General features: G+C 52.2%; 7 protein-coding genes across 7 annotated transcripts; 2 read left to right on the forward strand and 5 right to left on the reverse strand.

Annotated features, from left to right (window-relative positions):
* Positions 1-117: 117 nt before the first annotated feature.
* On the forward strand, positions 118-2,658 carry BO86DRAFT_131481 (tRNA modification GTPase). Its single transcript, XM_025666107.1, has 3 exons — positions 118-419; positions 520-2,255; positions 2,379-2,658. Exons 1-3 carry the CDS (start codon positions 162-164, stop codon positions 2,395-2,397), a joined length of 2,013 nt encoding a protein of 670 aa, XP_025526167.1. The 5' UTR covers positions 118-161; the 3' UTR covers positions 2,398-2,658.
* A 5,131-nt stretch (positions 2,659-7,789) lies between these two features.
* BO86DRAFT_390463 (cytochrome b5 reductase family protein) lies at positions 7,790-9,198 on the reverse strand. Its single transcript, XM_025672396.1, has one exon. It carries the CDS (start codon positions 9,155-9,157, stop codon positions 7,991-7,993), a length of 1,167 nt encoding a protein of 388 aa, XP_025526168.1. The 5' UTR covers positions 9,158-9,198; the 3' UTR covers positions 7,790-7,990.
* A 145-nt stretch (positions 9,199-9,343) lies between these two features.
* BO86DRAFT_457314 (putative amino acid transporter) lies at positions 9,344-11,999 on the forward strand. Its single transcript, XM_025677216.1, has 2 exons — positions 9,344-10,674; positions 10,734-11,999. Exons 1-2 carry the CDS (start codon positions 9,637-9,639, stop codon positions 11,532-11,534), a joined length of 1,839 nt encoding a protein of 612 aa, XP_025526169.1. The 5' UTR covers positions 9,344-9,636; the 3' UTR covers positions 11,535-11,999.
* Positions 11,950-13,990, reverse strand: BO86DRAFT_390465 (glycoside hydrolase family 32 protein). The gene is made up of 2 exons (XM_025672397.1): positions 12,500-13,990; positions 11,950-12,438 (listed from the first exon to the last, which is right to left on the reverse strand). Exons 1-2 carry the CDS (start codon positions 13,929-13,931, stop codon positions 12,059-12,061), a joined length of 1,812 nt encoding a protein of 603 aa, XP_025526170.1. The 5' UTR covers positions 13,932-13,990; the 3' UTR covers positions 11,950-12,058.
* A 200-nt stretch (positions 13,991-14,190) lies between these two features.
* Positions 14,191-17,008, reverse strand: BO86DRAFT_390466 (CeGAL family transcription factor; the record flags this gene model as incomplete). The annotated part of the gene is made up of 5 exons (XM_025672398.1): positions 14,191-14,848; positions 14,935-15,529; positions 15,591-16,595; positions 16,684-16,775; positions 16,976-17,008. 5 exons carry the CDS (start codon positions 17,006-17,008, stop codon positions 14,564-14,566), a joined length of 2,010 nt encoding a protein of 669 aa, XP_025526171.1. The 3' UTR covers positions 14,191-14,563.
* A 1,029-nt stretch (positions 17,009-18,037) lies between these two features.
* On the reverse strand, positions 18,038-20,148 carry BO86DRAFT_365331 (GMC family oxidoreductase; the record flags this gene model as incomplete). The annotated part of the gene is made up of 6 exons (XM_025670051.1): positions 18,038-18,306; positions 18,362-18,965; positions 19,029-19,562; positions 19,622-19,838; positions 19,894-20,013; positions 20,099-20,148. The coding sequence occupies 6 exons, from the start codon at positions 20,146-20,148 to the stop codon at positions 18,071-18,073; spliced, it is 1,761 nt and encodes a 586-aa protein (XP_025526172.1). The 3' UTR covers positions 18,038-18,070.
* Positions 20,149-20,180: 32 nt separating this feature from the next.
* BO86DRAFT_433592 (quinate permease) lies at positions 20,181-22,671 on the reverse strand. The gene is made up of 5 exons (XM_025675850.1): positions 22,251-22,671; positions 21,784-22,199; positions 21,338-21,734; positions 20,846-21,273; positions 20,181-20,790 (listed from the first exon to the last, which is right to left on the reverse strand). Exons 1-5 carry the CDS (start codon positions 22,348-22,350, stop codon positions 20,503-20,505), a joined length of 1,629 nt encoding a protein of 542 aa, XP_025526173.1. The 5' UTR covers positions 22,351-22,671; the 3' UTR covers positions 20,181-20,502.
* Positions 22,672-25,668: the final 2,997 nt, after the last annotated feature.

The raw sequence follows: 25,668 nt of genomic DNA on the forward strand, positions 1-25,668 counted from the left end.
GTACTACTATGAGTGTATCAGTGTATTAGTGTATTACTTGGATGGATGGAACGCGAGTGGGCCAACTGCACGTGATCGACACCTCCGCGGCATTTTGCGCCACGCCAACATTCGAGCCCATCTTCTGTTTACTCCAACTAACGACTGACACCATTTCGCGCATGCGCGGATTCAATCTTCGAACCCTGCGGTGGGCTGCTGCCGCTCGCCCATCGTTGCCGGTGCGGAATCGAGGTGTTTTGTCGAGACGCTCTCCGGCACCACTGCTACTATTAAATGAATCACCACGCCGCTGCTTCTCAGCCTGTCGCCCGGATCTTTCACTCTTCGATGCCGACTCAACAATCTATGCCCTCTCCACCGCTCCCGGGCGAGCCGCTATCGCCGTCGTGCGAGTATCTGGTCCAGCATGCGTGCAGGTATACATTGACATTGACTCGCAGTCCTTCGCTTTCCGTTCCAGCACTCCTCGAAACCTGTCCAGGGAACCACGAACTAACACCTACAATCTGTATGTAGATCTACAATGCTCTCTGCCCCTCCGCGCCCCTCCCCCGTGCCCGGCACGCCGCCGTCCGCACGCTCTACGATCCCCTCCAACCTCTATCCTCGAACACCATCCTCGACGCCGCAGCCTTGGTGCTCTACTTCCCCGGCCCCCGAACCGTGACCGGGGAAGACGTGCTCGAGCTGCACTTGCACGGGGGTCCCGCGATTGTTAAATCCGTCTTGACGGCGATCGCAAACGTCAACCCGTCGTCATCCTCGTTGCCTTCCTCCTCACCATCTCCAACCACAACCACAACAACACATCCGAAGAATCCCCGGGTCCTCATCGAAACCCCCTCCAGAGGAGGAGCCGGAGGGATCATCCGCTACGCCGAGCCCGGCGAATTCACGCGCCGGGCCTTCCTCAACAACCGCCTGGACCTGCCCCAGATCGAAGCGCTGGGGGAGATCCTGCACGCGGAGACGGAACAGCAACGACGGATTGCCGTGCGCGCGGCGAGCAGCAGCAACAGCGGCAGCGGCAGTGGTCCCGACGGGGCCGGCGCGCTGTCGCAACGCTACGAGCAGTGGCGGCATCAGTTGCTGTACGCGCGCGGCGAGCTGGAGGCGCTGATCGACTTTGCCGAGGACCAGCATTTCGACGAATCGCCGCGCCAGCTGGTTGGGTCCGTGGGCCGGCAGGTGCGCACCCTCCAGGCGCAGATCCGGCTGCACATCGGGAACGCCGCCAAGGGGGAGTTGCTGCGCAGCGGGATCCGCGTCGCGCTGCTGGGCGCCCCGAACGCCGGCAAGAGCTCCTTGCTCAATCGGGTCGTAGGCCGGGAGGCCGCTATTGTGAGTACCGAGGAAGGTACTACCAGGGATATCGTCGATGTCGGGGTGGATGTTGGGGGTTGGTTTGTGCGGCTGGGGGATATGGCGGGTATCCGGTCGGAGGATGTTGGGGAGGATGATGAGGAGGGGAGGGGGAGCTCGGCGGTGCGGAATGTGGTGATTGGGGCGGTGGAGAAAGAGGGGATCCGGAGGGCCAAGGCTAGGGCGTTGGAGTCGGATGTTGTCGTTGTGGTCGTCTCGTTGGAGGCTGAGCAGCAGCAGCAGCAGGAGGAGGCAGACAGTGCGGGCAGTGCGAGTGCTTCAGCTTCGCGGTTGGCGGTGGAACGAGAGGTCGTTGATGCGGCGAATGAGTGCGCGCGCGCCGGCCGCTGCGTCGTCGTCGCGATCAACAAGTGTGACCGGCTGCCCGGCCTGGATCGCCTCCCGGATCAGCTGCTTGCCACCGTCCGCACGCTGTTCCCTGCTGTGCCGGCCCGGCGCGTCTTCGGGATCTCCTGCCTGGATGCTCGCCGGGAGACGGGCTCCGTATCTGGCTCGGCGGGGCACGATCCGGGCCACATCCAGCGCTTTCTCCAGGGGTTGATTGCTACGTTTGAGGAGCTGGCCTCCCCGATGGGCATCGAGGAGGATGCCAACGGCCAGTACGACCGCTCCTACTGGGAGGATTCCCTGGGGGTCACCCACCGACAGAGCTCGAACCTACAACGCTGCCTGGAGGATCTCGACGCCTTCATGATCCAGACTCAATCATCGGACCACGACCACCACCAGCTTACACCCGAGTCCGAAGAGGAGGTCGACATCGTCACCGCGGCCGAGCACCTCCGTTCCGCTGCCGATGCCCTGGCCAAGATCACAGGTAAAGATGAGAGTGGCGACGTGGAGGACGTTCTAGGGGTGGTCTTCGAAAAGTCAGTTGTCTTCATTTTCTTCTTCTTCATTTGGTCTTTTTCCTTTTCGTCTAACCCGTTCAAAAAGACGCCCTTCTGCGCTCTAAAACAAATGACATGGCTAATCACTGGGTGTGGTAACAGATTCTGCGTTGGGAAATGAAACACGACTGCTTAGCCCGAAGAAATTCTTCTGGTTGCTTTTGGCACTGCAACCGCAGTCTATACTTCCTTCCTCCCTTCCCTTCGGTTCGCTTTGCTGTTCCGCAGCCGAGGATCCTCGCGAGCATACTACTGGTTGGTCCCTGCTTTCTCATTCACATCGTTATACCCGCCCCGGCCTTGCATATCCATCTGTTCGGCTGCGGTCGAGGTCGCGGTGGATGTTGATGACGTCGGGGTGTTATACCCGCCTCGACCCATGGAGTCCATGGTCAAAGGAGGTTCTGTGGATGGACCCATTTTCTGGGGTATCACAGCGATGGGCGGGGATGCTGAAGATGTGGCCGTACACATGAAAGGTTGGTTGAGGGGATGAGTTGCGGATGAGGACCGTGTCTTCGTGTGTGAATGGGGAGGCGCAGTTTGCAAGTTTGTCGCGGAAAGTACTGTATGTCAGACACCGACCGACCTGGGTCTAGGTAACGTCTTGAAGATAGGCTGGAGCAGGAAAGTTGAAATCCGCATGGGGATCCAAGCCAGCGACACGGATGTATTTCACAGAAGGTCGATGAGAGAGAGGAAAATAGCCATCATGGCCTCTCGATCCCATCCATGCTTTTATAGACTTCGTTCATTTGACTTTGAGATCTCTACACACAAAGAGCTACACACGCCCAACTCGCCATGGATAAGGAGGACTCAGGAGCGAGATCATTGGGACAACACAGTTAGGTATGAAAGGTATTCCCTGATAATACTTGATTGTCTCTCCACATCTAAGGCCATTGGCCTTACCAGGCGTTCGTTTGCCACGGACCATCGTGCCGGGAACGCTCACCTTGTTGTCCCTTGCTCTGCCGCTGCTTGAGTGGCTCTGTTTGGGAATAGTTAAGACATGTTTTAGCCTTAGTCACAATGATGTTATTGATGCGGTGTGCGCCAAATTGTGCTGCAAAGCGCTGGGTTGGGACCCAATTCATTGCGCAAGTAGGCTAAGGCCGATATGTGCATCCCTGGGACCCCGTAGTAGCGAGAATTGCAAGGGGTGGATGTGTTGAATGAATGACGCAACAGAATTAACACAAGCTCTGGGCCTGATCACAGGCCTTTCTGCATTGTGATCTCGCTCACACAAATGTTTACTTATACCTCTTACACGGCAAGCTCAAATGCTTCACCCTCCAACGCCGTGTATACTGACGAGAGAGACGATTCTGAGTCCCAGTCTTCATCCTCCTCGGATTCCCTTTGATACACTGGGATTGACATCCATATTGGAGACAAGGAGTACCTGACATACCGCGGGTCGATGACTGAGCTTGGCGATTCCGGCGAGAAAGTCGGTGCTTTCGTTCGAGCGAATGCTGTCTCCAAGGGAAGACTGACCCCTCGGTGTTTCCTAGATGAGTCAAGGAGGGGTCGCGCGCTAGACCTAAGCATCGAAGCTTCGTTCGCGGGAACAAACGCCGGTTCTTTTACGAGAAAGGCACCTGGCATGCTACTGGGTCCCAAGGATCCATGCTTAGGGCTGGCTTCTCGACGCATATGTTCCGGGGTATGGGATCGGCTCGTGGGTAGCCCTTGTTCTAACGTCCCGGGTAGTTCCTGGGGGATTATGGTTGCTTTCGGAGCGGCATGGGTCTCAATTGGAGAATCGGACCAGAAAACTGGGGCTGGTCGATGCAAAGCTTGATCGTGTTTCTCTGCTGGCAAAGAAAAGGTCCAAGAAGGCACGAAGTCAAGCCTCGACGGAGTTAGCTGGTGTATCCGATGCAACAGGCTCTGCACCTCCAGCTTTCGCTCTTCGGAGATGTTCGCCGAAGGGGCAAAGCCAATTCGGTCCACCGTAAGACCTAAACTAGCATCCTCCTTTGCTGATGCGGCATCGCAAGAGAGGAGTAACCGCAGTACGTCAGGGTGTCCGTAGTAGGCGGCATGCCGGTAGGGCGGCCAGCCTCTTTCATCGCGCTTGGCGGCCAATGCACCTCGTTGAAGCAATAGGCTGACCACAGAAAGATGCCCTCCCATTGCTGCTAGACACAAAGGGGAATCCTCCTCGGACATCTCTTCGTATGGTAGATAGATAGGTGACCCTCGATCTAGGAAGTTTTGCACGGCAGCGGCATGACCATACCGACATGCCACGCAGAGCGCACGATCTCCCACAGAGTCGCGAGCTTTCAGAGAAGCTCCCTTGTCGCAAAGCAAATTGAGTAGGCCCATAGATCCGTCAGCAGCCGCTATGTGGACAGATCTCCGTAAGTCGGGGCTAACACAAGCTTCTATATCGGCGCCAGAGATGAGCAGCAATCTGGCGACATCCAAGCTGTTTGCCATACATGCGTAGTGAAGTGGCGTGAAGCCGGTGTTGCAGCGAGCTTCCAAAGGCATGTTCTTCCGAATGAGATGCTCAACGACTGCGAATTGTCCGTTCATCGCTGCTAGATGGAGGACCGTTCGACCAGCGATGTTTGTTTTGGCCAATACAGTCTTCTTTAGGCTCAATGCATTCACAACCTCGCTATGTCCGTTGAAAGCGGCCCAGTGCAAGGCCGTCATTGAAGCATCATCGACGCATCGAACCGAGGCCTTCCGCTTCAACAGCAATTGGACTGCAGACAGTTGACCTGTAGCGGCTGCGCAGATGAGAGGTGTTCTGCGATCATTTCCAGCCGCATCGACATTCGCTTTATTATCAAGGAGTATCTCAATGGCTTTGAGATGACCAGCCTCGGAAGCATAATGCAATGCCGTCATCATCATTCCGTCCCTCGCTTCCACGTCTGCACCTGCTGAAACCAGGAGGTGAATGATCGCTGCATCACCTTGTTTTGCGGCAGCATGCAGCGCAGTAGTCTGGCTGTCTGCTCGCGCATTGAGCTTAGCATGGCATGCAATCAGCAGGCGCGTCGCATCAACGTGGCCATAGTACGCTGCCAGCCAGAGGGCTGTTTGGCCGTTAGAGTTCCGCACGTCGATATCTAGACATTCAGGTAGAAGCAGCTCCATGATGTTACAGTGACCGCGGGAAGCTGCTAGATGCAACGCCGTCGATCCGGATTTATCGGTGGCATCCACTCGCGCGTTCTTTTGAAGCAACAGCTCTACCACTTCTTCGTTTGCGTTCTGAGATGCGACGAGTAATGCCGTTCGGCGAGTGGAGATGTGACGGGCTTCAATATCATGGCCGTTGTCGAGAAGTTGCGCAATGTCGGCTCGAGACCCGGTCTGAGATAATCTAACTAACAGCGGTGCAGTTGAGTTATCGGCTGAGGTCAAGTCGTTACTCGTCCCTATGTTCCTCGCATAGATCCGTCGCTCCGTGCGACTACGAGCGGGGCAAGATGGAGTTGTTGCGGACCAGCTAGGTCGTCCGAACTGTCGAATGATGGACCGGATTCTCTCACGTCGGGAGCCCGATGTGCGAGAGACCCGCGACAAGCCAGTCACATCCGATTGCCATCGGCGTGTCTGGGTGGGACTCGAATTAAGGGGTTGCGGAGTATGAGATACGCTCCGCTTGTGACCTTGAGAGGAGCCAGTTGTCGTAGGAGACAGGCGGAGTGGAAGCACCAGGCAATTTGTTTCCGATGTCTGGAAGCCCGACGCAGCTTCGGCAAACTGCCTTTCGCACGGAGTACTGCTGTTCCTACGATCACGGCGAGAAAGAGGAATCTCTGTCGTGGTTGCGAGAGCTTCTAGTGGCTGAGAAGGCTGCGTATCGGGGAGGCCATTCCTCCAGACCTCTTCGAATTCAGATCGAGTGCTCACTGGGGCGGATGAGCGACGATTCATGCTGCCAGGCGCTGGGCGAGAGGATGCGTAGTCACTAAATGTCCGCCGGTTTGTATCGTCCTGGTAAAGCTTGTGAATTGTTCTGCGGTTGTCTGTTCGTCGTAATGGATGGTAGACCGGCTCCGAAGAGGTCTGACTGGGCTGGTTTCGCATCAACCGAGTCATTGGTCATTGAGACTTTTCTGCAGTAGAGCAGAGAAAGAGAGAAGAAACGGCTGTTCAAGTCTCAGCCGAACGTCCATGGTGTCAACATGAGTTATCTATCTGGTTTATCTCCCACTCCTGGCGCATGCTCGGAACCCAATCTGTGCAGCGTCATGGCCCGATGTGCCAAGTGTCAGCGCAGTTTGCATTCAATTGTCCGGGAGAGCTTCCTTGACTGCAGGGCTACTGCTCAGCTCGATCTAGAGCATTGACTTGTACGTGGCCCAATCATGCAGCGGTGTGATGTCAGCTTCTCACTGAAGCAATTGTCAACACATCGGTCGGGGGAAATACGGCGGGTCAGATCTGCAGGAAGAGGAGGAAGTGGAGGAGGAGGAGGAGGAGGAAGAAGAAGTAGAAGAAGATCGGTCGGCCCGCGGGACCTGAAGAGGAAGTACTTTACTATACATAATTATACTACCCAGTTCAGTAGTCTCCAGCCTATATACATACGTACAGTACATCCATCCATAACATGCATACATGCAGAGATTCCTCAGCTCATCCTCCACCGATCTTTCTACTACCGTCTCACACCCATCCACACACCCTCATTGAAACCAATGACTCCAAAGGCTGGAAAGAAGATATGGTATGACTGGACATTTTTACTTTCTTTCTTTCTGTTGCTTTTTCTCTTTGCTTTTCTTTTCTTTTTGTTTTTTGACCTCTCTCCTCCCTCCAAAAGAGCACCGATCACACTAGGCTACTCCAGACGGTCGTACCGATTACCTTCCTGCATGTTCGGAGGCAGCTGCCTTCCTGATCTCCGAATTGGCTTTCCCTCAAAACATCGCAGGCCCGAATCCAGCCCGTACGCCAGGTGAACGGCCTATGGTCAGCACCACGGTAAACTTTACGCTGGTGGCTGGTTGAGCACAACGCCTCCAAGGGACGGAGGGCCTTATTCCAGCCGCTACGCGAGAAGAAATTCAATATCAAGAGGGTTCTGAGCCAAATGGCGGTGGCCGCCTGTTCATGGGAGCGTGTCATCGATCTCCTCCCGGAACTTTATCCACGTACGAGGTACTGTACAGTGGTACTAATCGGTTGGTCGCCTCACAGGACACGATCACCACCTCCTGTGCTCAATGAAGCTGGGATACACATCGATCAGGCTTGCGTTTTCCTCGGCCTTTCCCTCGGACACTGGTCGATGGCCTCCTCCCCTCAAGGCTGGCTGTCCTGGCACGCCTGGCACGCCTGCGCGTTGATGGCGCATTGATGGCGCCTTTACGAAGAAGAGAAGGCCTTTACGGAGTAGGCATGGTACTTGGACTGACTGTGCAGACTGAGTACGTAGTACGACGTATGCGTGAGCAATTCCGTAGTAGTAATCGCACGTACAGTACGGAATATGGAATAAACAGCGCGACTCCGCAACCTTGTTCTGGCCGGACCCCAATCAGAGAACAGCCCTCACTTTTTGTCTTTCCGCACACCGTCAAGAAAGTACGGCGTTGGACTCGTACTTACTATTTATCCACCGTACTGTACCTACACATAACATTAGTTTCTATCTACGCGGGGGTGGGAATCATCGTTTTTTACCTACTGTCCTCTGTCCCTAAATTCCTATCGTACATAAAACGTCCTCACAGCTTCCATACCGCCCAGTCCTTCAGATCTAGCTCTTTGATGATCCCTCGAAGTGGTCCCTGTAACTCCATTCCCTCGGCCCACAGCTTAGGTCCTGCCATATAACTGATGAAGCCTTCTGGCCCAGACACAAGGATCAGATTGTCTTGACTGGGCTTGGGAGACGACAAGCCGACCGACTTAGTGAAATCCAGGATCGCCTGCTTGCCAATGGCACTACCTTCTTCGTCGACAAAATAGTCCACGGTCATCTGGCCAGGATACTGTGCCCGGAGAGCCTCCAGCTCTCGAACAATGAGGGAGCGAGTCTGATTGAGGGGCGATGCGACCGGAGCTGGGCTGGCTGCTGGGGGAGTTGAACGACCAAAAAACCACGACCTCTGCGGAGCTGGAACCACTACTGTGTCATTGATTCCCCCAGAACAGTCGTCACGGTTTCGGTTAGCCCAAAGAATATGAATTCTAGGTTTACGAGTCTGATCCGTGCGACGCAGAAGAGTGTGTGCGGCTTGCAACGCCGGGGCAATTCCGGTCCCACCAGCAACGAAGAGAATGTGTTGCGTGTTCGGTGGGATCCCGCATTCGACCCTCGGGCCACGCACTTCTATGGGTGCGCCCATATCGAGGTTGTGGAGATAGCGGGAAACTTCGCCATGGGGGTCTCGCCGGATGAAGAACCGCAAACATTCGTCCTCCTCTTCCTCTGGCGAGGTTGAGGGAAGGGGCGTATAATCTCTTCCGATCTGCAGCTGGGGCTGTTTGAACATCACGCTCCATATCCCCGTTGTCCATGCTTCCTCATAAACGGCGCGGTTGCTCCCATCTGCCTTAGGTGGCTGTAGAGTGAATATGCTTCCCGACGATGACACGGGCTCCCGCGATACTAAATAGTACGGGGTGAATCGAGTGGGAGACAAGGTTGATGACCCAGAGCCCTGTTCAGATCTGATGTATGCGCCAATCCCGGCGGCAGCCGTTGTAACGAGGGCCACTTGCACCCATCGACGTGATCTTGGTGGCGGCGAAGAGGAGGAGGAGGCGGAGGATGCGGAGGCGGAGGAAGAGGAAGAGGTATGAAATTGGGGGCTTCTCGTCAGCAGCCTTCCACCGATGGAGGACACATTGTATCGAGAAAAGCCCTGACTGAAAATTCGGGGCTTCATGGGTGAAGGGAGAGAGAAGAGAATCGAGAGCATGGGAAAAGTAGCCCGTAGAAACCGGCGAAGCTATAAAAAGTTGATTAAAATTCAGGGACTGGAGATCCCTCGGCACTAAGCCGGATTGAGGCAACCACACACCCTGTCTGTCTGTGCTCATTTCACTTACCATCCATCTCTCCCAAGTAGTTACTTACTCAACTCATTGATTTATTGATTTAATCATTCATTCATCTATTCATCTCTAAATCTCTCCACCCTACCCTTGCTCCCAATTATACTTGGTTCCTCTCTAGTTCTCTTCTTTCGTCCTTTGCTTCTTCTGTGTTTAGTGTTGTTTGTTATTTGTCTTTATTACGGATACAACGTCACTCATCGCACGACCCTTCATATTGGCATGGACACAGCCCGTGCTCTGTCACTGCTCGCCATCCACCTCCGCTTCACTCAAAGATACTAATCGCCCCTGATCACTGGTGAAAGGCATGTCCCAGATAGCCTTTTCCAACCTCGGATCGAGGTCGGACAGTTACCATGCACCACCCCGGGATTCTCTAGAGCTCGCCTCGCTAGCGTCATCGCCAGATTCCGGTCCTCGATCTTCCTGCTCCTCCTCTCCCTCGGGCATTTCCTCTTCGCGCAAGCTCTCCCTAGACGAAGAAGATCCTTTATCCAGTACTCAGCTCCCCGCGCAATCTTCCTCCAGTCGACCTCGATCCGCGCGCTCATACTCAGTCTCCTCCGCTTTCGATTTTGGGGCGACGCTCTTTCCCTTATCGCAGACCACGGGCGGGTATGCCCCCTTGGGAGCCCCATCCGCCTTGGACGGAGAGGCTGGCCTCGCTGACGGATCGCTGGAGCGCAACAAGACCTTGACCTACTTGAATGGTCTGTCCCTCGTGGTTGGACTGGTCATTGGCTCCGGAATCTTCTCCTCTCCTAGCCAGGTCAATGTCAATGCGGGTTCGCCAGGCGCGTCGCTCATTGCGTGGGTGGTTGCTGGGTTGCTGGCATGGACCGGAGCAGCCAGCTATGCAGAGCTGGGCGGAGCTATCCCGCTGAATGGAGGTTCTCAGGTGTATCTTGCAAAAATCTTCGGGGAATTGGCGGGTTTTCTGTTCACCTGGTGTGCTGTTCTCGTGTTGAAGCCCGGTAGCGCTGCCATCATCGCCATCATTTTCGGAGAGTATGTCGTGCGTGCAGTAGTGGGAGCTGAGGTCGAATCCATCAGCCCATGGATAAACAAGGCCGTTGCCTTTGGTGGACTCTTTGTTGTGACTCTGCTGAATTGCATCTCTACACGGGTAGCCGCACGCATTGGAGACTTGTTCATGTTCTTCAAGTTCGTTGCATTGCTGGCTGTCACAATTATTGGCATAGTGGTAGCTATCACAGGTCTCTCTTCAACTGGAAGTGCCAACAAGGAGTGGAAGACTGGTTGGTTTGAGGGTACGAATATCGACGTTTCCGCATGGGCGCTGGCTTTGTACGCGGGGCTTTGGGCATTCGATGGCTGGGATAACGTATGCCTTCCCTCCTATACTCCTCATGCCATTGCAAATCTTAACACGAGCCCTTCTAGACCAACTATGTTACCGGGGAATTCAAAAACCCGAACCGCGACCTGCCACGGGTTATTCACACGGCCATGCCGTTAGTCATTCTATCTTACATCCTTGCCAACGTCGCCTACATCCTCGTTTTACCCCAAGCGACCATTGAAGCGAGCAATACCATCGCGGTGCAGTTCGGCGACAAAGTCTTTGGTCACGTGGGTGCTCTCATCTTCGCACTGATTGTGTCCGCAAGTTGTTTCGGTGCCCTGAACGCCACGACCTTCACCAGTGGTCGATTGGTCTACGCGGCCGGAAAAGAAGGTTACCTACCCGAAGTCTTTGGTACATTGTGGACTCGCGACATTTCCTCCTCCAACCGCCTCCAACACCGGTCTTGGTTGAGCAAGTCGCTTTCCCGGCTGTGCGGCGCCGGCACGCAGATCGGGTTCACCCCCATCAATGCGATGGCCCTCAATAGTGCTCTCACTGTGGTCTATATCGTTGTCGGCGAGTTCAAGACGCTCGTCACGTTCTACGGAGTCGCGGGCTACACATTCTATTTTCTCACGGTGTTAGGCTTGATCGTGCTCCGGGTGCGCGAGCCGTACTTGCAACGACCTTACAAGACCTGGATTTCGACTCCGATCATCTTCTGCTGTGTGAGTCTGTTTCTGCTCAGCCGCGCCGTCATTGCAGAACCTTTGCAGACCTTGATTGTGGTCGCTTTCATAATCGCTGGTGTTCCCGTCTACTACTGGCGTATTTACAAACGTGACGGACACAAGGCGCTGCCCAGCTGGAAATTCTGGCAGCGAACTTCTCGGTGACATTCTCCTTTTCATGATTGACCGACCTCCCTAATGCCCGACCTCCTCAACTATTTAATTTCATTCATATTATTCGCTGTAGCTTTGCTGTGCACCTCGTTTTCTGTTGTGCATTATATTCAAGGGAAGTTTGCATCGGACGAGAAGACGGACTGTGTTGTGGAGCCCCTACGACTTGATGATACCCATTCGCTTTCCTAGCCTACTTGTGGTCAAGGAGAGCGGGGGACCTTGCGGCTTTCCTTTTCTATAAAGGTTATATCTTAATTGCTTACTTTGGGCCACAAATGGACACCGCTCGAAGAACGAGCGAGGCGAGTCTCATTCTGGTCCCCGAGGGCTTTTTCCTTAAATCTTCATGAATCATCGTCATTGATATAGAGATTCGGAGCATGAGTTGACACGATTGCATTCTGTTTATGTGAATCAAGCATTCCCCAAACACATATGTATGATAGAGAATATAATATTGATTAATACTTAGATGAAATCTTATGTGCCTCGATCACCTCCGCTTGCAGTGATCATGTCGCAGCCAGCCCGTCCCATATATTTGCTTCCAAGAGAACGGCAGGACTATCCTCCACCGCAGATTGCGACTGAACATCTCGTCCCATTGCGAAGAACTGCAGTATTGACCGCTTCTGGTCGGCCGGCATGAGATAGACTCGGGTGGAGATGACCGTTCTCTCGTTGATGAAGACTTCCAGTACACTCGTGTCCCAGAATGCATGGATCCGGAGCGTCTCCTCCCGTATCTCCCCTTGCTCGGTCTCATACGTGAAGAGAGTATGCGGCGCACTCTCCGGGTCATGGTCTATCTCAGGATTGGTAGGTGAAGGGCGGGTGATGACGAACGTCTCTTGATCTACGTTCCACAACAAAGTAGTACGGCGTTGAGCATCTATGCTAGACGTCAGCAAAAGGCCAGAAATTTCCAATGGTCGATATTACAAGCGCCATACCTATGCCGTGATCTATGAACAGTCCCACTTGGCTGCAGTTCTTTCTGACGGATATCTCGGCCTGAAGTTCCCACTTGCTCGTCGTTAGAGAGACGCGGGTGCCTGGCGATGCACCCTGACCGGCCGGGTTGTGTAGCAAGATATCCGCTAGGTAGCTTCTGTGCGCATTGCTTCGGAGCTTCTCGACTCTAGCGTCCGGCCTGATACCCAGGGTGCGAACGGTGCATGTCCCTCGGGAATCAGCTTCGGACTCTATAGATGTGATGGCAGTGAGATCCGCGCCGCGCGCGCGCTTCACGTGGTGCAGTGTCACAAGATTCACGACCCTGGGGATAGAAAGTGTCCCACTCCATCCTTGCCGATGCCGAATGTCATCGGGGAGACTGTCTTCTGCGATCCAACAGTACACGACGTGCTGTGAGGTGACGGGATCCCAGAACGAATTGGCCGCGTATCCGCAGCCATGGTCAAATATTCCCGAGTAGGCATATGTAGCAAGGGGCTGCTCTGGCGTCCGGATTCCTGGAGAGGTCTCGATAGACATCCAAAGCTGTGCTCTAGCTGCTCTTCTACGAGGCTTGCCTCGGTTGGAAACACCCTCGGCCCCCATGATGATGAAGTTGCGGGGTCGGTTCTGGTCGTCTGTTAGCGAGACGAAATTCGCGACCTCCCAGTTGACCCCTAGGTCGCCCGACCACCGGGATGGCCGAGTGTGAAGTCCAATGTGAGCCACGTATCCTACATAGCTCCACTCTCGCAGATCTTTGGGGTTGACTGAGTAGACAAAGACAGTCGGGGTCTCCCCGACAATGCCACCGGAAACGAACCCACACAGATCCGAAGATGCGAGGGCTCCCGGCTGCTGTAGGATCAATGGCCATTGGGCGATGAAAGGGTCCCTCCAGCCTGTGACATAAAGATGATCAGGGGGCCTTGGTACGATTGGATTGCATTCAAGACGCTGCCATGTTGTCCCTCCGTCGGTGGAAGTGGCAAGACTGATCGATTCGGAGCCGACCACATAGGGTCGCGCATAATGAATGGGCAAGCATTTCACTGAGGTATATATTGCGGTGAGGGCCCCAGACTCTCCATGGATCGTACCAGGTCTCCGGCACCCAGTGAACACGCCGCACCGGTCATACTCGGCTGAGGGAGCCAGGCACGGCTCCTGGGCTTGTTTCCAGGTGAGCAGATCAGATGAGGTACATTGTGCCCACGATATATTGCCCCAATCATTTCCCTTAGGGTTCCATTGAAACGACAGGTGATAGAGACCAGTGGTGGGATCGTATGTCAACCCACAAGGGTCATTCAGCCATCCACTGGGTGCCGTGATGTGGAACGATGGGCGCCACTGTTCGGTCTGATCAGAAAATGTCTCTTGATGGAGAAGGCTCCTGGAATCTGACAAGGATGGGGGGCAGTGCATGACGGCGATATAGGATCAGAATATGCTCGTATCGCTGCAATATGCAGCCGTATACGTTTATAAACACATAGCTTGAAGCTGGACCAACACCTCCCGGCGGTTCCTCGGGAAAACTCGTCCTCGTCATCCGCCAGCTAGCTCGAGCTCAACTTTCCAATTATCATTGCCCTCTCTCAAAATATGTCACTAAAGCACAAGTTTCTTTTTATCTAGGTTGTCCATCATTACTTCCATTTTATGTTAGTGGCATCAACACGCTGGAGCCCACTCGACTTATTATTGATACAGATCTAGTATATCTAATGCGGGCGTAATGCGATAGAACGCTATCTCGTACACCTTTGGCACAGCATGGGAGACAAACAACCCTCTCCCTACAGACTGACAGCGTTTACCATCATCACCATCGCCGAGGGGTAAGGTATGGTGCCAATGGCCGGCAATGGCCCCCTTTTCTAGCCCGCCCATAGAAATATGGCTTCACTGCGCCGTCATTCTTCTAAGCGCATGGAGCGTGAATGACTCAATCTCAATGGTTTGTTTCTGCGAAGCATGATACTGCAGCATGGGTAGCCAGATAGGGTAAAGGCAACAGTTTGTAGGCTTTTTTCCACAGTCGGCGTAGTAAAAAGCTATTGCGGTGCCCAGGTATCGTTAGTCGTATGAACGGAGCTTAAGAGTGCCTTATACTTGTCCATGAAAGGATGATTGCCCCCACGGAGCGTGTTCAGCAGCAGCAAATAATCCCCCGCTAGTGATTTGGGAGATGTTCCGCCATTAGACATATGAGAGACAGGGAGCTGCATGTTCGGTATAATGCCCGCGGGAGGTGGCACGGTAATGCCCTTGGCGAGAGGCATTTGGATATTGTATAGTACGCTGATGGCCCCAACTACGATATCATAGAGTTTTTCCACCTAATTCGGTCAATAACACGACAAGACAGGATAAATAAGCAAATAGACAGACAATAGGAAAGCTAAAACAGGAGGTTACCACATACCAAGCCTATTCCATGAGCCTCCATGGAGCTCAAAGGTAGAGCTCGACATATATCTAATGTCTCTTGTGCAAGCGTTACAGCGAAATCAAGACAGAGCTCACGGTGCTCGGACACGGGCCGTAAGAAACCATGAGTGGAGCAAAGGACCCATATCCGGTTCTGAAGCCACTTTTTGGTGATGAAAACATCTGCACTTTGTGTCTCTCTTAACCCAATTGTAGGGCGGGTTTGATCACCACCGTGAGCTAACTTGGAGCTTTCAAACCAGTTGTAACCTTTGTATAGCTCCGATTCGCTGACACGGTTGAGGTTTTGGTGAATCACCAATGCCTTTGCTGCTGTGAGCTGTTCGCAATAACCGGCTTGGATACTACACTGTTGGTTCCAGCAGTCAACGACATCCTCGTCAATGGCATCAAACAACTCCATCAAGCGGGCTAGCCCCATCATTCCCTCCGCGTCCTTTTCATTGTGGACGATGATACCAGACACCAGACTGTGGGTGGCAGTGTGAATGAAGTCATGAACAGGCCGCATACTAAACCCCGGCCGACCCCAAAAGGTAATCGGATGCCTGCGTTGTAATGCATAAGCCCTTCACAAATGGACAGCAATTAGCATGAAATTCAAATCCATAGCGCTACCAGAGAGCCTACCTTTCGGTGATCGATAAGACGAGGTAAGTCCGAAGTCGCTGGCCTTTCTCCTCGCTAGGTAAATTTTGATACGAATCGGGATTATTGAGACCCATTGTAGCCGCGAGGTCCAGGGCCTCCCGCAGGCGAAGCCAAGCCGCATTATGCTGATTGCTACCAAAAAGACAACCGAAGAGGTAGAAGCTAGTTAGGACTGCCTCGATGGTGGGATGCTCACCAAAATCAGAACAGCTCCGCATCTTTGTCGCTTCATGCATCATGGACCTCGCTTGGCTCGCTCGGGAGGAGGACGTCGGACGCTCCTGTATCTCGATGGGTTGCGTGAGAGAAAAGGCACACAGCGCTAACAACATTGCGCCGAATTGGGGGTTTCTCCGATGTTCATGAGCCAACATACGGATGAATAGAGCCGCGCGGTTCAGAACTGGCAAAGTAGGGTGCAGACGATCAAAGTAAATATCAATCCAAGGGATCATGTTGGCTTCAACAATTGACGCAGGCCACACCATTTGCAGATTATGGGAGTCTGGAGGTACAACATCCGTTTTCGGTGCTGTAGCACACGTCGCAGGTATAGCCGGCGCCTGCAGGCTTGCAGAGGTTGGATGGGTCTCAATAATGGAGGGAAGCGACGTTTTCAAGAGGATGTTGTTCCCCGGGAAGTCAAACACGGGCAATTGAGCGTCCAGGGTATCTGGAAGCCAGTATTCTACATCATTGCGCTCGTTCCAACAGATGCCACCATTACTTTGTGAGTCGGAAGCATCTGTGCTCCAGCCTGGCTGTATGGATGGAGTCGCACTTGAAGGAGCGAGCTCTATGGATACTGGGTTTTCGCTCGGGATGGGCCAAGATGGTGTCCGAAGGGCTTCGGGAACCTGATCATCTCGAGACGGAGGATTTTGATGGTAAGGAAAAGCATTTGGGAATGAATTCGATGCTCCCTGGGCTGGGGGGTTATTCAATGAGAGGTTATTTTGTTGCTGGCGAATCTGGGATACTCGGCTATGAGTTCCGAAACACGGCAGGTAAGATGAGTGAGAACATTCCAATATAAAGATGAAGATGACTAAGACTAAATGGATGCACTCACTGGCCAGTGGGGCCTCTTTTCTTCTGAGGCTGGAAAAACGTGCACTCAAAGCCCATAGATACACAAGCTCGACATGGTTGTGACAAGCTGCACTGTTGTCACAAAGACAGGTTAGCTGTTAAGTCTCCACAATTGCTGCGGGAGAGGGGGAGGAGGGGGGAGAGACGGCGGGGGGCGGTGAACAAAGAAGTGAAAGGAACAAGAATGTTTTTTTTTTTTTTTTTTTTTTTTTTTTTTTTTTTTTTTTTTTTTTTTTTTTTTTTTTTTTTTTGGGGGGAACCGAAGAACTTACCAGTCTGCATGGCCAAGAAGCACGACCAGGCATTGAAGGCCGAACTATCGCAGAGACCCGTCAGGAAGCATAGCACCACGCAGATCAGATCCGCGTAATTGCTGTCGATGTTCTGTTTCAATCGGCTTTCTTTGCTGCCCATCCCTGGCATTTTGCCGGACTTCTCGGACGAGGATTCCACGACGGGCAGGACCGGGGATTTGCCAGGTTCAAAGGGCTGAGACATTTCTAGCCTGTCGATGAGATACAAGACTAGGCTGGTATGTAGCCGACTTGTGAAGTGGACTGCAGCCGACGTCAGAGACAAAACAAGCAGATGAGATCGATGCTGGGGAAGCAGAGAGAGATTTGGGGGGGAAGGGTGTACCTAGTTTGGAGGACGGTCCACTAACACCCTAAACCCTAGATACGCCCTCAAAGAGTCATTGTTCCCTCTTCAACTTTATCGTCATTTTACGTATAGTACCGCAGATGAAGTTTTTCAGTTGAGGCTGCTTTCGGATATCCCTCTTTTTGCCTCGCGAAACTTTAATTGCTTCGTTTTCTGACACTCCCCCAATTCCACGCCGAGCCAGACTAAAAAAGCACGCAATTGCTTGTTGTGAAGACGGCATTTCCTGACTCCACCACGATTCATCTAGCTCAGAGTCGTCAGCCCTATGGAGTCATCGGCAAATGGTTTTGGATAATTCTTTGCCAGAGCGGAACAGTCGGCTTTGCGCTAGCCTCCACAAGGCTGATTTACTTCCCGCTCATTGGGCGTGGTGACCCGACCGCGAGGCTAGTGCCGAAAGCTTGGGGCCGATGCCGGGCTGCCATGGTAGGTCGCTGCAAGGTATGCGGTGGCTACACATGCCTTGCAAATGGTGCATTGAAGACTCATGACTGAATGATACTATCTCGTTCTGGGTGTCTCTACCTCAAGATGCTTGCACAACATCAGTAGTTGGATTGGAGGAAAGCTACTATCAAAATATTAAAAGCGTACGTATAGATAAATATTGCTAAATAGCGGCGGACAGCGCAAGAGTCGAGACTATGTAGAAGTAAAGTAGGCACGGACAAAAAAAGATTTGAGAACTCGCAAGAACTTGCTCATAGCTTTGACACTCCTCCTAGTGCGGGTGTACTCCAAGTTTCCTTGATGAGGTCAGCGCACTTCTCCCCGATCCCGTATGCAGGCATTTGTGTATGGCCTCCATGCAGCGTTGGCATGACACTGCAATCAGCAACGCGCAACCCGGATACCCCGCGCACTCGTAGCTTATGGTCAAGAACGGCGTTAGGGTCACCATCCTTGCCCATGGCGCAAGTACCTGCGGCATGGTAGCCTGTCAAATGAACATCAGTACGGCCACGCCTGGAAGCAGGTAGGATTTGACTTACAGGTCGTTCCGTGCTCTTTGACGTAGGGAATCCACTCTTCCCTTTTGGTGTACGTATGATGAGTCAGGTTGGGCGGCCACGATCCCTTGATAATGTCTGTCGTTCCAGCTCCTTTAGTGATGATCTCGTTGGCAAATCGACAGGCTTCTGTGAGAACAAGGAGGTCCAATGGATCCGAAAGATAATTACAGTCCACTATAGGATTTTCTAGCGGGTTCTTCGAAGATAGTGCCACGCTCCCTCGAGACCGAGGAGAGAACAATTCCGCGATGATAGAAAATGCATGCTTGTGGTCGATAGGAAATTGGTCGTACTGTTTGGGTCCGCCATAACATTCCGTGGTGAAGAATTCAATGTTAGGCTGCTTTGGAGTCAAGCCCATCGGGTCACGACCGGGCTCCCGTGGTGCATCCCGCCAAAGTGGCTCGTCCTTGAGTCGATCGTCAAGTCGGGCGAACGCGAAACAACCGAAAGGAAATGTTGAAAGGAACCCTTCTTTTTTCTCCTTCCAGAGTGCGTAGCTCTTCTCGAAGCTGTCACCGTGGTGGACGAGGTAATCATTTGTCAAGCCGGGCTTTTCAGTCTCGTAGAATATGAAAACAATCTAGGGTCCACTTGATGAGCGACGTGTGTTCACCAACTCGGAATTCTCCTAGGCACAACATACCATATGGTCAAGGAGGTTCTGACCCACTCCTGGCAAATCCACCTTGCATTCAATGTCATGCTTACTTAGCTCCTCCTTCGACCCTATCCCAGATCTCATGAGAATTGCTGGGCTGCAGTACGCACCCCCAGAAATGATAATCTCTCTCTTCGCGTAAATAGACCTCGGGCCATCGGGCGTGATTACCATCACTCCTTCAGCTTTCAAGCCCTCAGAACCTTGCCCCAGGAAAACCTTGTCGACAGTGGTTTCAGCCATAACTGTGACGTTAGACCGGAGGTATCCATTCGTAATGAAGTCACCACTTGTTGTACGGATACCTTTGTGTACTGTTCGTGGTACATGACCACACCCGTGGGGTGTCTCCCCCGTTGTGAACATGTCATGGTCAAGTGGAAGGCCCTGTGAGATAAACGAGTCCATAATTAAATTGCTGATTGGTGCAAGATCGTGTGGCTCGACATGCAAAGGTCCGGACTGGCCGTGATACTCGTGGTTAGCCTTGAACCAGGGCTTCGAGTGAAATGTTTCGGCCTGTAGTCACGTGTCAGCGCAAATGGTATCGCATGGCAGCATCACGAAAAGCGACCAACCTTTCGCATGTATTGGAAAAACTCTTGGCCACTCCATCCATCTAGGCCCCAATCATCGTAGTCTTGCTTACAACCACGGATACAGAGGGTTCCGTTGCACCCACTACTGCCGCCCAGGAACCTACCCCTGCTTAGTTTGACCTGCCGGTTGTCGACACCAGACATCGGACGTGTGACAATGTTCCAATCCGTTTCTTTATCAAAATTGGTGGACCAGCTGAAATAGCCATGATCAATAATGTTTCATGTAGGCGTCTTATCGTATCACTCACGCCCCAGCCATGTGAACACTCTCCAGATCTTTGTTATGTTGTCCAGCTTCGATGACGAGGATCCTGATCTGAGGGTTCTCGGCCAACCGCCCTGCAACGACGCATCCTGAAGTGCCTCCTCTAAATGAAGAGTGTAAGTTGCTGAAAACGTGATCAAAGGTACTGAATGAGTTGATGTCCACCCCCTCACAGTAGATATACTTACCCGCAGATAATGTAATCGTAGAATTCTCGATCCTCGATCTTTTCCGTCATTGCGTATGAGGACTTGCAATTAGCGATAGTAAAAAGTGAAAAGGAATGGAAATGTCAGCGTTTCTCAAGACGAAGGCTCCTTTTAAGGACAGATTTCGGAGTGAAAAGAAATTCCGCGATCATATTCGGTGAGCCGCCAGCCATGCTGCGACTTGATGGCGCATTCACCAATCAAAGCGAGCGTGATGCGATAGTTTCGACAATAATGGTAAGATCCAATATCTCCGTACGGAAATGATCGATGAGATGTGGAGGAATGTGGAGTCGCCGAGACTTTTCGCGGTGTACAAGAATGCGGGGTAGCCGTGAAGACGGATATATCACAACCATCACGGAAATACGCGGGTTTGCCTCCTACCGGTGGCAGTCCGATTGATCGGAGCTGCTTTCGCTCGTCAGATTAGAGTTGCGGGCCAATTCCGCAATCTGACTCAATTTTGAGTCGTCATCAACTGTCAAATCTGGCGTTTGAGCATTGCGAATGCCTGTATATAGTGCGTTTGTCTCCTCGAGTCCTTTGCCAGAAGTCTCCGGAACAAAGACCCAGACAAACCAAAGCCCCAGCAGGGATATGACTGTGAAGAACCAAAACGTGCCTTTGGGCGTGAGTGAGTCGTGACTGAGGAGCATCATAGGAGTGGCCTAAGTGAGTTAGTGTAGTGTCGATATACAAAGGTCCTTTGGATTAAACCCAAACCTTAGAAACCCCAATCCGGTTGGCGTAGTGCCAAAGTGTGACCAGGCTTACTCCGACAATTCGAACCCCTAGTGGGAATGTTTCCGCTGGGATGAGGTACTGCATAGAGTTCCATCCAAGCGCCCAACTGAGGCCGGTCATGTAGATCATGGCAATTGCCCCAATAGCTGCGTGTCTAACGGCAGGTTCCTGTTGCGAGCTTGGCGACAGGGTTGCGAAGATTGTGAGGAAGATAGAGTCATATGTAAGAGCTAAGATCTGGATGATCAGACCGAGATAAAGCGTCTTCCGCCTACCCAATGCATCAAGCAAGAACAGAGCGGAAACCAGCGCAGATGCGAACTTGACAGCCCCAAGGAGTGCTGTCGTGAAGAGCTTTTGTGACTGTCCCTCAATGCCAAAGAGCTCAAAGAGCTCAGGAGCATAAGCTAAAGTAGGCTTGGTCAGCATGAATCCCTAGTTAACAGTCGGAAAGGACCATATTTGGCTCACTTGTCACAGAATTAGGACCGGACCACTCTCCTAGACATTGAAGAGTGAAGATGAAAGCGATACGCCTCAAATTGTCCCTCGTTGTGAAAAGCTCTTTGATAGCACCCAACACACGCAGCGAAGACCTATTCTGGTGCTCCAACTCGACCTGGGCCTGAGCGTTCGCTATCTCAACGTGAATTCCAGGATCCATGACGGACAAGTTCCATAGTCTTGCAAATGAGTGTAAGGCGGCTCTGGGACGATTCTTTTTGCACAGAAACCGAGGACTCTCCTCACAGAGAAGAGAAGAAAGTAGAAGTAGCCCTGCCCACATGATTTGGATGCTTTGTGGAATAACCCACTGTCTGGCACTCGAGCTGGGGATATGAATGGAGGCACCCCATATGGAAAAGTACTAGATACCATCAGCGACCGGATTCCATAATTCGCCCGCTATTTCTTACCCCTATCATAATTCCCAGGTATTCTGACATGCCGTACATGCCCACAATCATCCCGCGAATTTGCCGCGGAGCTACTTCGCCCAGGTAAACAGGCGCAATCACGCCATACTGCCCAATGCCTAGCCCCATGATAAACCTTCCAGCGTATATTTGTCCAAGGTTATGGGATGTAATGAAGACAACCGAGCCGATGATCCAAAGGAGGCAAGCTTGACGCATTGTCCATAGCATACCAATGCGCTCGCAGAGGATAAAAGCAACAATAGCCCCCGGCAAACTGCCGATGTGTACCATAGACGTGATATCGGATAAGCGATTTGCCTCTTCAGAAGCACTGAGATAGCTGGCGTGCAGGTGGAACTGGTCGACAAAGGATTGTTCTGCAACAGTACTGGCGATCAGGCCTCCATCGAGACCTAATTTCGGTCAGTTGAAGCTCACGAATGCAAGGGAATGAGTATCTCTACCCCGAGCGGCACCTGAGAACCCAAAGCAGAACGCTGCACACAGCAGTCTGAAAGACAGCCTGTTCTGGAAGAGAGGGTGCTGGCGGTAATCCTTCATCATGGCCAGAAAGAACGAAATCGGCGGTTCGATTCCTGTTTTGCAGGACGTTGGAGGTTGGAAGACATGATGTTCTCACCTCTCGTTCAGAAAAACAAGACGGAATGGATCCCCAGTCTCAGTCTCTACCCGTAAATTGTGGTTGACCAATAATGCTCTCTTGGAGATCGTCTAGGCTGAAGGAAAAGGGAGTCGTCCATCGCCGTTAGCCAGTGATACCAGGATAAATATGGAAAATGTGGAGTTGGGTGGGTTTTTTTGTTCAGCCTTACCCGCACCCCAACAGTCACCGGTCCACACTCGCCAACATGATTTGCTCTCACCACCGCACTCGGGTTTCCTTGCCTGGGATTGCTTATCTTGAAATACACGTACACTTTTCGTCCCTAACAAGCCTTCGGAGCTGGTCACTAGCTTGATCATATGCGCCAATGAAGAAAGATCTATTACGAAATCACCTGTACCAACTCCAGCGGGCCTTATCGAGTCCTATCCATGATGCCAGCGAGTTCCGTGGCTGTGGTGAGTGGCTAGATGCACCTAACCTCAGTGACGCAGTTATCGATAGCTTTCAGGTCCTCAAGAAATTTCAGTTCTCAACCGTGCTGATGCATCGACTATTACCTCATAACTGGTTCCCGAGCTCGAGAACAAGCCATGCTAGGACCATGTTAACACTGATATCCAACATGAGACCGATGCCCCACCGCTATAAACTGAGCCTGCAATGGGAGTCAAAGCAACGGTCATGCTTCTTCGAAACGCTAGAACTAGTGATCACGAAGTCAATAATAGATTCAATCTTCCTGCCTTTATCAAGGCAGTCCTCGATAGGCGTTAAGCCAGCTGCATGTTTCCTAACAGTTTTGGATACTTCGCAGAATTCACCCATCGCATAGGCTCTTGATCAGTCCGAACCTTGAAGTAATATCTGAGCGAGGACCTACTATTGCCGACGAGCTAAAAACATTTTACCAAAGCAGACCATTTCAAGTGTACCGGGCAGCCTACAGCCGTTAATGAAGCCTGGGGCTCAAGAAGGATATCCGCTTGGTTACTACGAGAGTATACCGGCAAAACCGGATCTTTTAATACTGTTTACCGGGTGTGTACCGCGAGTCTCGTGGTAGAAAGCTTGCAAGGCTAAGTTCAGAGTCTATAGGACTAATATAGCGTTCCCTAGTACAAATGCCTATTCTGTCCTTCCGTGTCTTTTCTACCCCACTAACATGATGTGGCCCGCTACCTGGTTTTACTTCCATTGAAGCACAGCACTACACTCCGATGATTTCCTCGATGAAGAACTTTTTACGCTGGATTTATTCGAAATGCAGCCTTCTCACTTTCTCGACCAAGAATCTCCACTTCAATTGTCACTACTAGCAATATTGATTAACGGCTGACTAAGAATGCCTTGGGAAGGTCTTTTGCAGGCCCTTATACAGACATATCCAGTCTTGAGCTCTCGCTTGCAGACTGCGAATACAGAACATCAGCTATAAGTCGGCTCTTGCCGGTCGGACATGTTCTACAAATCCAATCGCCAGGTCTGATTTCAGTATTCCTCACACAAGTCAATGGATTTTTCGTTCGCGAAATAAACCTTAGCAATGGGACATGATCAGCTACATCACCTACGTCCGAGGTCCCCGTCCTGCCTTTCTACAAACGATCTGGGAACAAGGCAATCACACTTTGCAGGCAGAAGGAAAATATATTCCCATTATCCACAGCAGCAGACTAGTCACGATCCCTAACAGGCTTCAATGAGGTTTTCTTGAAGTTTAAGTTGAGCATCTCGTGCCATCGTTGGTCTCTGCGGATATATACAATCAACCGTCAGCAATTGACACGAATGCTTTCGGTTATCTAAATTTGGTCAAGGCAATCTGTGCAGCAGGTTCGAACCCAGTGAATGGCCCATTATCGCCGCGGTCATTTGCCGCAACTCAAGCCCGGAAAAAATTGTTCTATCGTATAACAACCCTGTCCGGATGTGCGGGGTTCTCTTTTCCATCATCGGGAAGTGGCAGGGTCCCGGCGCCGATAACGACAATATCGGAAAACTTGTATCTACCCCTCCCATCGAGTCCTTGAAGGTGTCGAACCTTCTGGCCCTTTCATTTTGAGGTTGGGCTTGCCCTACCCCTCCTCTAGAGAACACCACTGCATACCACTGCAGGTGCTAGGTGCGTCTGTTCCTGAACTCAATGATCCTGGGATGAGGGGTCCAATGGCAAGAATGGGTTCATGGCCATCTGCTTGGGACTTGAAGGAATCGCTCGATCTGAAGAGGGCCTAGAGCGTCAACTGACGTAGAGGCAAGACAGACTTGAGAGATTTTCAGCATTCGACTCTGAATGCTGGGGCAAATAGTCGTACCGTACATCCTAATTTGGACCGACAGCAACGATGCGGTCATTGATGGCATCGGGCAGACTTTGGCAACGCCAGCGCGTTATCCGCAGGCTTCTTCGCCACTTCACAGCAGCACGAAATCGACACGCGAGCTGGTGCAATGGCGATGACCCAAGGCTCGGACTAAAGCGGGGTCAAATGCAGCCGAGCAAGGCTCTTCTCGAGCTGGCTGGTCCTGGAAGCCAAACGCCAACCCTCGTGCTGAATAGCCGTCCTTTCCGAGTAGCTCCCGAGACTTCCAGGCCGGCTTTCGATGGCACCATTCGAGAGATGTTGAGCCCCTAAGCCATTGTACGTCCTTGCCAAGCACCTCGTCCGTCTCCTCAGTCACTGTGCGCACTGCGTAGTGTAAAGAAAACAGCGGTGACAATGACCCCCCTTTTCTTCACGGGGACCGCATCCTAAGCTCATCGATTGTTCTTGGTGGTGCTTGAATGCGGCTATGGTCCGTGCATTGGACCAATGTCTCAACTAACTCCTGATCTATGGTCGTGGCTGATTGAGGTTATTCGAGATGCCACGGGCGGCCACGAGGACGACAATGGACAACACTATTTTGTGGGCGTGGATAGTCGAGGCTCCCAGTATTCAAAGGATCACCGGTGTGACGGTAGCTGCAAGTCAGGCAGTAGCTCCAGATTACAAATTTACGGAACATGGCGCTTTGTTGTTGTGGTTGTTGTGGTTGCTGTTGTTGTGCGTTGGAGCGGACCCCAACCCAAAGGATCCCCGGTTAATTTGATTGCACACTGCAAGGGGAAGAAAGACTGCTTCCCTTTGCCTCAGGAACGGGTGGAGAGAGTGGGTGAGAGAGTGGGTGAGTGGGTGCCTTAGACGCTTCTAGTGTCGGCCTAGCGCCCACTAATCAGTCATCACGCCCTCCTCCCCTTTTCCCTTCACCTC

This window comes from Aspergillus japonicus, assembly GCF_003184785.1.
Source record: "Aspergillus japonicus CBS 114.51 unplaced genomic scaffold BO86scaffold_36, whole genome shotgun sequence".
In the NCBI taxonomy this organism is placed as follows: domain Eukaryota; kingdom Fungi; phylum Ascomycota; class Eurotiomycetes; order Eurotiales; family Aspergillaceae; genus Aspergillus; species Aspergillus japonicus.